Source organism: Rutilus rutilus, assembly GCF_951802725.1.
Source record: "Rutilus rutilus genome assembly, chromosome: 10".
Taxonomy (NCBI): Eukaryota; Metazoa; Chordata; class Actinopteri; order Cypriniformes; family Leuciscidae; genus Rutilus; species Rutilus rutilus.
The window spans coordinates 40653141-40662039 of NC_140215.1; the positions used below are offsets into that span (position 1 = coordinate 40653141).

An 8899-nucleotide genomic window follows, 5' to 3' on the forward strand; every position below is an offset into this window, starting at 1 on the left:
TGTCTGCAGTTGTTGACACATACTGCTGCTCATCAATTGTTTTCTTTAGCTCTTTTTCCATGGCAGTATAGGTCCTATCCAGTTCTTTGACGAATGTTATGATTGGCAGTACATGCTGAAAAATAAGTTAAATACACAGATATTAAAACTCCAGTTCATGATCATGCTAAATCACACGTTTGCAAATTCATTGTCTGTTCCAATCGGATGCAAGAGTATACATTCACATTATGCTGCTGTATATACACTGAAAAAATTATTAATTGAATGTAATATTTTTTTAAAGGTAAGTGGTTGCAATCAATTTATTTTAGCTACATTTAAATAAACAAATTTAGGTGTCTAACTTTCAACATTATTATTTTTTTAAATGTAGCTAAAACAAATTGATGCAACCACTTGCCTTAAAACATTTAGTATGTTTGTAAGTTTTTTTTTTTTCAGTTTAGGTCTGTTGATGGCTATAACATTTTGACTATACATTTTGACCCAGTGACCTAGAATCTATATGAACTAGATTATATAAAATTCTAGCTAGTCATCATGGAAACGTTAGCTTACCTTTTCATTGTTGGTCTCAGGGATCTTGCTAACTAGCTTCTTGAAAGCAGGAGATTCCACCGTAGACAATGGTAACATCTCTTCGACGACATACTCTGCCACAAGTCTTCTGACTTCTCGAGGTTCAAGTGGCATGATGGCAGACCGAGAGAAATTTAATTTCTGCTGCTTTGGCTTATCACTCTCGTCCTATGTTTTTTTCTCTTCTCAGTAAGTGGAGTGGTCGCATGGCACTGTTCGAGATGTTTTTTTTTTTAATTGCTAGTGCTATTTCGCGACGTCGATAGTTATTTCGGTTTTAGACAAAGGTTGCATTTGACTATTACATTCTTCTTGTACTTATCTCTGACAAACTCGAAGTAATGCGCATACGTCCATCTCACGAATGTACAGTCTTCTTCTGCCATCTTCACCCATTTGTCGCTTTTCCACTGGCAAGCGCCGAAATCATGCCTGAATCGTCATAAATGTAAACACACTGTAAAACCCGCCCTAAACACACCTTCATTATTGAACTATGTCACACAATAACAAAGGTACACCAGCAAGAGGGAGATGGATGAAATAAATCGCTATACAAATATATCAGAAGCTGTCATTTAGTCTTTATTTACAAACTTGGACACCACACGCGGCTATTGACTGACCACGAACAGGTAATAACTTGCATTTTTCATTCGTTAATGTCTCGCGGTCTTGCTGTCTGTCTAAATAAAAGACTAAATTAAGTATAATAAACTATCATAAACTAATATTTTATTATTATATAAATATCCGTTTTTTAAAGAAAAACTTTTTTTTTTAAAGTATACGCTACTTGCACACCTACTTCCGCGTTCTTCTCAATAGGGCTCAGTCACTTCCGGTTTAGCAATGGCTACGTTCTACTCCCGCTGTCTCCAAGATCTCCCACGGATTAACGTTACTGACGTGCATCGTATTTGCAAAACAACCAAAGCTCCATCCAGCAAGCTGGAGAAAGGCTTTAAATTATACGCAGCCTCGTATATACACGGTTACGAAGGTAAGCAACATTTAATGTTAATCAGCTTTCAGTGCTAACTGTTAGCTAAATGTAAACAAACAGGAATGCCTTAATTGTTTGCATAATATGTGCTTGTGTTATTGCTTTCAGTATCAAATAAAGACAGGCTGTCAGGGGAAGTCTGCGTTAGAGCCTTGTGTTACAGGTCAATGAGGAAGAATGAGGCACCACACAATTTAATAGTATGCTAGAGACATAGGGTTCACCGTTCTCCAAAACCAGTTCAGGTGTTCAAGTGTGTTCAGATCGTTCAGATGCTTTAATGTGTGTGTTCCGATGTGTTCATTTTCTTGTTCAGGTGTTCAAGTGTGTTCAAATGCCTTAATGTGTGTTCTGAATTGTTCATGTGTGTTCCGATGTGTTCATTTTCTTGAAGTATTACAAATAACAAGGAGGTTTTGCAGAAGAATCAGAATGTTGTCAGTCTGAATTTGAAATCCATATTTCTTTAGATACCTGTGTGGTTCCAGTATGAAGTATTGCATAAATCCAGAGTAGCCACAGTGTATTCTGCTCCTACAAAGCCCACCTTGGTTATTGTTCTACTAAATTTAACATGCTACTAACTTAGACTTTATTAGCAAGAAGTACAAGTTAATAATTATAAAAATTTTTTTAGGTTGGACTCAGGGATGTTTCACCTGTGGTGCTAACACACAGCAAGTGTTCATGTGTGGCAGGCACTGCTTTGTGCAATCACACGGTTGCCTTGCTGTTTCAGACTGCCCATTATTCCCAGCTTAATTTATCTGTTGTACCCCCTGTGCTTAGCTGCACTGAAAGAGAACAATCCTGGCATAAACCACGAACAATGGTAATTTAGCATCAGAAATTTAGCCTTATTTATAAGAAAGTATAATCACAATATGTGGCATTGCTTGTGAAATTTAGACTAAAATCTCAGTGTAATTTTGACATCAGGAGCATCAAAGTTCAATTTCAACCATTTATTTCACCATGATTTCAATATTTGACATGATCTTATTCAGTTCATATTAAAGATATCAAGGTTACATTTTCACAGTATGTTCTTTACATTATGCAGGGTAATTTTATGTAGAAACTGAATTCTTTTAAAAGTGCATTTTAAGTTTATAGTTTCAGCTTTGTTCTTCTCTCTAAGATTATTTACACTTGTCTGTCAGGGCGTGAAACCAGGCCCCATCAATGCCATGGTCATCACAAAACCTGTAGCAAATCGTTCTGCACAAGGTGGATTGAGGTAAGTTCAGCAACCACATTTTTTTTGTTACAAGGATGCTGAGAACAAAGATACTTTGCTGCATTTCATTGCAAGGCTTTATGCTATTAAAGTGTTTAAGCATTTAAAATAATACATAAAAATTGTAAAAAACTATAGAAATAGTAATTAAAGCAATAACAAATGTAATGTTATCAACAATAATACAGCTAAACATGTTCCTACAGAACTGGACTCTACAGAGGGATGGTGGGCCCTTTACCAGATTCATGCATGTTTAGAGTTGAGGAGGCATACGCAGAATACAGCCCTGAGGACAAGCCACTTGTTACCACCATGAACATGTCACCTGACAAGCCACTTGTTGAAAGTGCATTCGGGTTGGTCCAGGAAGGAAGCGTATTGTCTTACCAGCAGCCTGTCTTAACATCACGGTACATCACACTACACGATGCCCCATCAACTCCACCTTTGCCTCTTGAAGGATATTATCTTGCTCCATCTAAATGCATGTTTGTTTGCACTGAGGAGGAGCTCTTACACCTTCAAAGTCTAAACACACCATTAGATACGGCTCAGAAAATTGAAGAGGCAACACGCGAGCAAAGCTCTTGTCCTGACTGGCATCAGCTTCGCAGATCAAGAGTAACCGCTTCCAGGTTTCGGGAGATATGCCATGTCAGAGGCCTAAGCTCTGCAGAGTCCCTTGCAGAGCGAATCATCAGAGGAACCCGACAGACAGCAGAGATGAGAAGAGGTGCTGAAATGGAGTCAGAGGTAACAGTGGAATACAGCAAGTTGAAAAATGTGAACTACTCACCCTGTGGTTTAATCATCCATCCTAATGCTCCCTGGCTTGGTGCATCCCCTGATGGCGTAGTTTTCGATCCCACTGACAATCCTCAGTTTGGACTTGTTGAAATTAAATGTCCTAATGTCAAAAACATTGTTGACTGCAAATATTTGCAAATGGACCATGGATTTCTCACCCTGAAAAAGAGCCATGCCTACTATTACCAAGTGCAGGGACAACTACTGGTCTCAGGAATGCAGTGGTGTGATTTCATGGTGTGGGCCCAGGAGGATTATTTTGTCCAGCGTATCTACAGTGACACTTCAGTGCACAAAGTTATCAGAGAGAAGGTGGATTATTTTTACTTTTACACATACATGCCAAAATACCTGTCAATGAAATAACTGGATTATTTTGTCCAGCGCATCTACAGTAAATACTTACTGTATGAAATAGTCAATGCAATAACTGAAATTTTAAAGAAGTCAGAGAAATTAGATAAATCTGTAAAACAGCACTCAAACATGTTATTAAATGTTAAATGTTTTATTTGTACAATGTCTGTTTCTTATGTTCAATTCCATTTTCTGATATGTACAATGTTAGTTTAATTTACAGTAAATTCTATTTATCTTGCTTGTCATAACAATTTGTTCTTAAAATAAACATATAGACTGAGTTAACATTTATTGAGTTAACATTTATTGAGAATGGCAATGAAACATTAACAGTTAGAGTAAGTCATAAATATGGAATAGCATTCCAGTAGTTAAAATAAAAAGTAATCTAAGATTTGATTTCATTTGATCCATGTCTTAACTAATGCCTTGTTTTGATAATTTGACAACAGACATGCAACTGTAAAAAGTTGATTAATGTTAACACTGTGGGAAAGTGTGATGACACCATCAAAAAGTTTGTTTTGTTTGATCCTCCTGATGACCCGTTCCACGTGCACACGCAGTCTCGCTATTGCCTGCGTTTCTTTCACCTGATGTGCAGGCATCTGCTTTCCCCTGGACAGAAATGGTGGACAGTACACTTTGCAATTGACACAGTCACTAATCAGAAAGCCTTTATCAACCATAACTGCCATGTCTTCTGTCAGTCTTTTTGTTATCCCACACTGTTTAAAGATCTCCCTGTCACTCACTGACCCAGCATAAAGCTGAGAGACGAATGTCACTGGACCATGAGGAGCTATTCCAATGAGGCCTTTCATTGTGCAGTGAGACTTGTAATTTGAGTACATTTCACTTTGGAGAAGTGGTGAGGATGGTGTTTGACATCTGATCTCAGTGCAGTCAATGATGACCTGTGTGTCTGGGAAATCAGAGAAGTCTTCAGGGAGGTTAGATTTTACATCAGCTGCTGAAAGCCACACACACACTGATCCCAGCAGCGTATAGAGGTAGTTTGTCCATGTCGCAATTATTCTGCTCACTGTGGAAGGATGCATATGGAAAAGGTGTGCCAGGACTCTCTCCTTTAATCCAACTGACAGGTAGACAAGGAAAAGAAAAAACTCATCGATTGGTTGCAGCAGCTGTCTCTGGAAAGGTAAAAAAAAAAATGCATGAAAGTTAAGTTTGTATAAGAACATATTAAAGTCAAAGTCAGCTTTATTGTTAATTCTGCCACATGTACAGGACATACAGAAAATTGAAATTGCGTTACTCTCAGACCCTTGGTGGATAACATTAAATACATAAAGTAGAATTTTAAAAATACAAAGAAAAATATGAATAAATACAATTATACATATAATATAAAAAAACAAATGCAATATTGCGAGAGTGCAAACCAGACAGAGTAGTGCAAATGCAGACATACTGTATAGTGCAAATAGAGCTTGTAAGTATGATAAAGTGATAGAGAGCAGCCCTGTAACAGACAAGAGTCTTATGAGGTAGACTAAGAGTTGTATATATAGATAACACATTGTAAATACTACCCTGTACTGTGTTCTGTAAATGTAGTCAGGCTTACTGTGTGAATATAACCTACCTCTGATGGTGGCAGTACACGTATGATGTCTTCCTGCTTTCTAGCAGCAGATTTAGCCCTGGACACACGGATGATTTTGTGTATGGATGGCTCGATTAGCCACCAGAATGACATCAGGTGACGGTAGCTGGGGAACCTATAAGCAGAAGTGTTACTGAATACATTTACAAATTGTTGACATGTTTCCGTGTTAGTAATGCAGGTACATGCATCTAAAACTGAGTATATGTAATCACATCTAATCGTAAAATTCTACCAATCTTTAGACCTACCTTGTGTAAAATCTGATGTCCTCATCTGAGCCGGCAAACCGTTCCAATCCAAAATCACGCTGAACGTGTAGCTCTTGTAGCTGTTTGTTCAGCTCCTCCACTTCATTAGAAAGTTCTTCTATTTTAGCACATGCTAGGTCTAAAAATGAAGACTCAGGAGTGCTACAGTAGTCATGATCCATCGTTACATCCATGGGTATGGGTTCGACGGATACCACTTCAGCAGGCCTCTCTCTCCTCTCCCACACACTGGACCGCGATGCTTTAACGGCGTAATCATTCCAGGCAAAAAGCACTGGCACAGCGCCAGTTACTAACTTTTTTCGTGCCTGTGGTGTTTGCGGTTCAATAATCTGATCACTGCTAAAATGTTTACTGCAAACCTTAGAATTGCTGGTAGGACAAAAATCGTCTCGGCGTATGTTCACAAGCCACCGTTTTCTAAGGTCCACATCTGAAGGAAAACTGTGAAAACTTAAAGTTCCGTTGAACTTTGCAGAAGATGTACACAGCGGAACACAACAGTGTACGTTGTATACCTTTTGCTGTCTCTGAAATCTATAAACACACTTTTTTCTTAACATTTTCCTCCAAACTCCAAAACAATGGCCGACAAACGACAAATGGCCGACAAACCGGAACTCAGCGAGCCCTATTACTTCAAAGCGGAACTACGTAACGAGTCTGCGTGCAAGTAGCCTATTGACACTTCTATAAATTTTCATTGACACTTTATTTATTGCTGACTTTATGAAATCATTGTAAATGCTTAACAGGATGGACTTCTGTCACAGACAAAGATAATAATGTTGTAATCAGAAGATATTTATTATAGAACACCAGAAAAGACAAACACATGGAACCACAATGACCATTTTTGTCAATACTTTTTTAGCATTAACATTAACCTTAACATTTTTATTGCTTTTTTAAAAGTTATCTCTTTTACTGATTGTTGAGGAAGATATATGCATTTCAATGCTGACACATGAACTGTGCTTTAAGAACGAATACAGTCTTTTTAACAAGTTATTAGTAGTTATTAATCTTTTTCATCACATATTTGTACAACATGTTTTAAAATATACGTTTCACCAAGAATTCCCATGACATCCATTACAGGGTCGGCGCCAGGACATACCGAACGAGGGGGCCTCGTTGTGTCACTGGGGGGGCATACCTCTCCCACCCTCAATAATAATAATACACCCACTTTTAATTAAAACAACAACAACAACATCTATAAATCCATGATTGCTTGAATGATCAAGCACGTTAGGTGTTTTAGACGAATACAGATTATTATGAATAAAGAGTAGTAGTTGACTGAAAAAAAAAAAAAATTTAACGTCATGAGTCATATTTCAATCAATTACATACAAGCTGCTAGTGACCTAATTTATTTAATCGCCTGTCGCGAGTGAAAATGCAAAGTTGCAAAGCTGATTTTATTCTAGTAAAACTAAATTAATTTACAAAAAAACCCCAACAACAACAACAACAAAAATATATATAATAACGTTATATATATATATATATATATTTTTTTTTTTTTTTTAAATAGGCCTATATCGTCGCTGTCGGGCGGAATCCTCGTATCTCTCAGGAAATTAAAAAAACGGCATATTTTTTGTATCGTTAAAGTTGGTATTATACCTTATATTGCTATCCTATACTGTTGTGTACCAACATTAACACAACATTTCCCCAAAATCATGTTTAATCGGAGATACGAGATTTATGACTTGGGAGCAGGGAGATACGAGGTTAATTTACGCTGTCATTGTTGATAAGAATGGTACGGACACAGACGTCGCTGCATGCTGCCAGCAGTGTTCATCAAAGTCTGCGGTCGCGTTGAGCCTTTTGACAAGAGATGAGGCTTTAAGAGCCATTCAAATCTAATGATTGTGGTTACATACATCTTCCTAAACTCCATTTTAAACGTTTAAGAGATATGAGTGATGCATGCAATACCAAAATACTAGGCTGTCTAAAATAGGCGGAAATTAATCTGTACGCAAACAAAGTCAGCGGTCGCGTTGAGCCTTTTGACAAGAGAAAAGGCTTCAGTAGTTAACCAAAGCTAACGACTGGTTACATACATCTTCCTAAACTCCATTTTAAAGGTTTAAGAGCTATAAGTGAAGCAGAACAAAAAACGATGAGCTGACTAACGTTAGGCTGTCTAATTAGGCGGAAATTAAACCAGTAATGTTAGACCTAACTTACCTTTTTTCTCCCATAAATAAAACCTTGCTACTTGGGGTAGCTATTTTACATGCACAGTGCCAACTTCGAGTCAGTAAAATAATAATAAAAACAATAATTTAATGCTGGTATCCAAAACATTTAATTCAATTCAAGTATTATATTAGATACATTTTAAAACTTCAATGCACACGTATAATACGCCTAGTAATAATAAGCCTAGTAATAAGTAGACATTTAAAATACATCAATAACTGATATCATAGTTTAACACAGATAAAATCAGAGTTAAGGCTTGCTTTACGTGTTGCTCGACGAGGACTTCTTCTTAATCGTTGTGACTTTTCAATCCTGAGGAGACAAAATGCCGCAAGGCTCGCGCCGCGTAGTGAAGAAGAGGTGGAGTTACGAGGATTCTCAGACAGTTGTCCAATGGAGTTAAGAGATTTGCTCTCAAGCTATTTTCAACACTTTAGATTGGTTAATAATTTGTAAAAATAACAGTACCACTTGGGGACTGACCAATAGCATCGATTTGTAAAAAAATATGAAATTGACCAAATTTGGACATATGAGGTTTCCACCCGACAGGCGACAGCGACGATATGTAGTTAATTATTATGTCAGGAATAAGAGGGCACAGTGGAACCGTCACCATGCCTGTTGCTGAGTCTCAACGGATGAAATCGCGCTCCGAGGAAGAGTGGTGTGCTGACCAGAGGTGAGGGGGCACAGTAACCTAGGTGGCCGGGCCAGGCCCCCTCGGGCCCCCTCGTGGCGCCGACCCTGATCCATTATATATATTTCTG

General features: G+C 37.8%; 2 protein-coding genes across 3 annotated transcripts; one reads left to right on the top strand and one right to left on the bottom strand.

Moving 5' to 3' along the window:
* Positions 1–1416: 1416 nt before the first annotated feature.
* LOC311298330 (uncharacterized protein) lies at positions 1417–4152 on the top strand. Of its 2 annotated transcripts, none has more exons than XM_084421153.1 (4): positions 1417–1585; positions 2226–2420; positions 2730–2828; positions 3035–4152. In XM_084421153.1, the coding sequence occupies exons 3-4, from the start codon at positions 2779–2781 to the stop codon at positions 4002–4004; spliced, it is 1020 nt and encodes a 339-aa protein (XP_084277279.1). In that variant the 5' UTR covers positions 1417–1585; positions 2226–2420; positions 2730–2778; the 3' UTR covers positions 4005–4152. The 2 variants fall into 2 exon arrangements, with proteins under 2 accessions (XP_084277279.1, XP_084277278.1); XM_084421152.1 differs by having other exon boundaries at positions 2752–2828.
* Positions 4153–4295: 143 nt separating this feature from the next.
* LOC311298332 (uncharacterized protein) lies at positions 4296–6501 on the bottom strand. The gene is made up of 4 exons (XM_084421156.1): positions 5880–6501; positions 5608–5743; positions 5045–5152; positions 4296–4923 (listed from the first exon to the last, which is right to left on the bottom strand). Exons 1-4 carry the CDS (start codon positions 6461–6463, stop codon positions 4819–4821), a joined length of 933 nt encoding a protein of 310 aa, XP_084277282.1. The 5' UTR covers positions 6464–6501; the 3' UTR covers positions 4296–4818.
* Positions 6502–8899: the final 2398 nt, after the last annotated feature.

Bases quoted from the DNA above. Each gene is read 5' to 3' on its own strand.
- LOC311298330 (XM_084421152.1), top strand. The intron at 2,829-3,034 runs GTAAGTTCAGCA...ATGTTCCTACAG, and splicing joins TCTGCACAAGGTGGATTGAG to AACTGGACTCTACAGAGGGA.
- LOC311298332 (XM_084421156.1), bottom strand. From the start codon at position 6,463: ATGTTAAGAAAAAAGTGTGTTTATAGATTTCAGAGACAGCAAAAGGTA. The intron at 5,744-5,879 runs GTAGGTCTAAAG...TTCTGCTTATAG, and splicing joins GACATCAGATTTTACACAAG to GTTCCCCAGCTACCGTCACC. The intron at 4,924-5,044 runs GTGAGCAGAATA...CTGATTTCCCAG, and splicing joins TCCATATGCATCCTTCCACA to ACACACAGGTCATCATTGAC.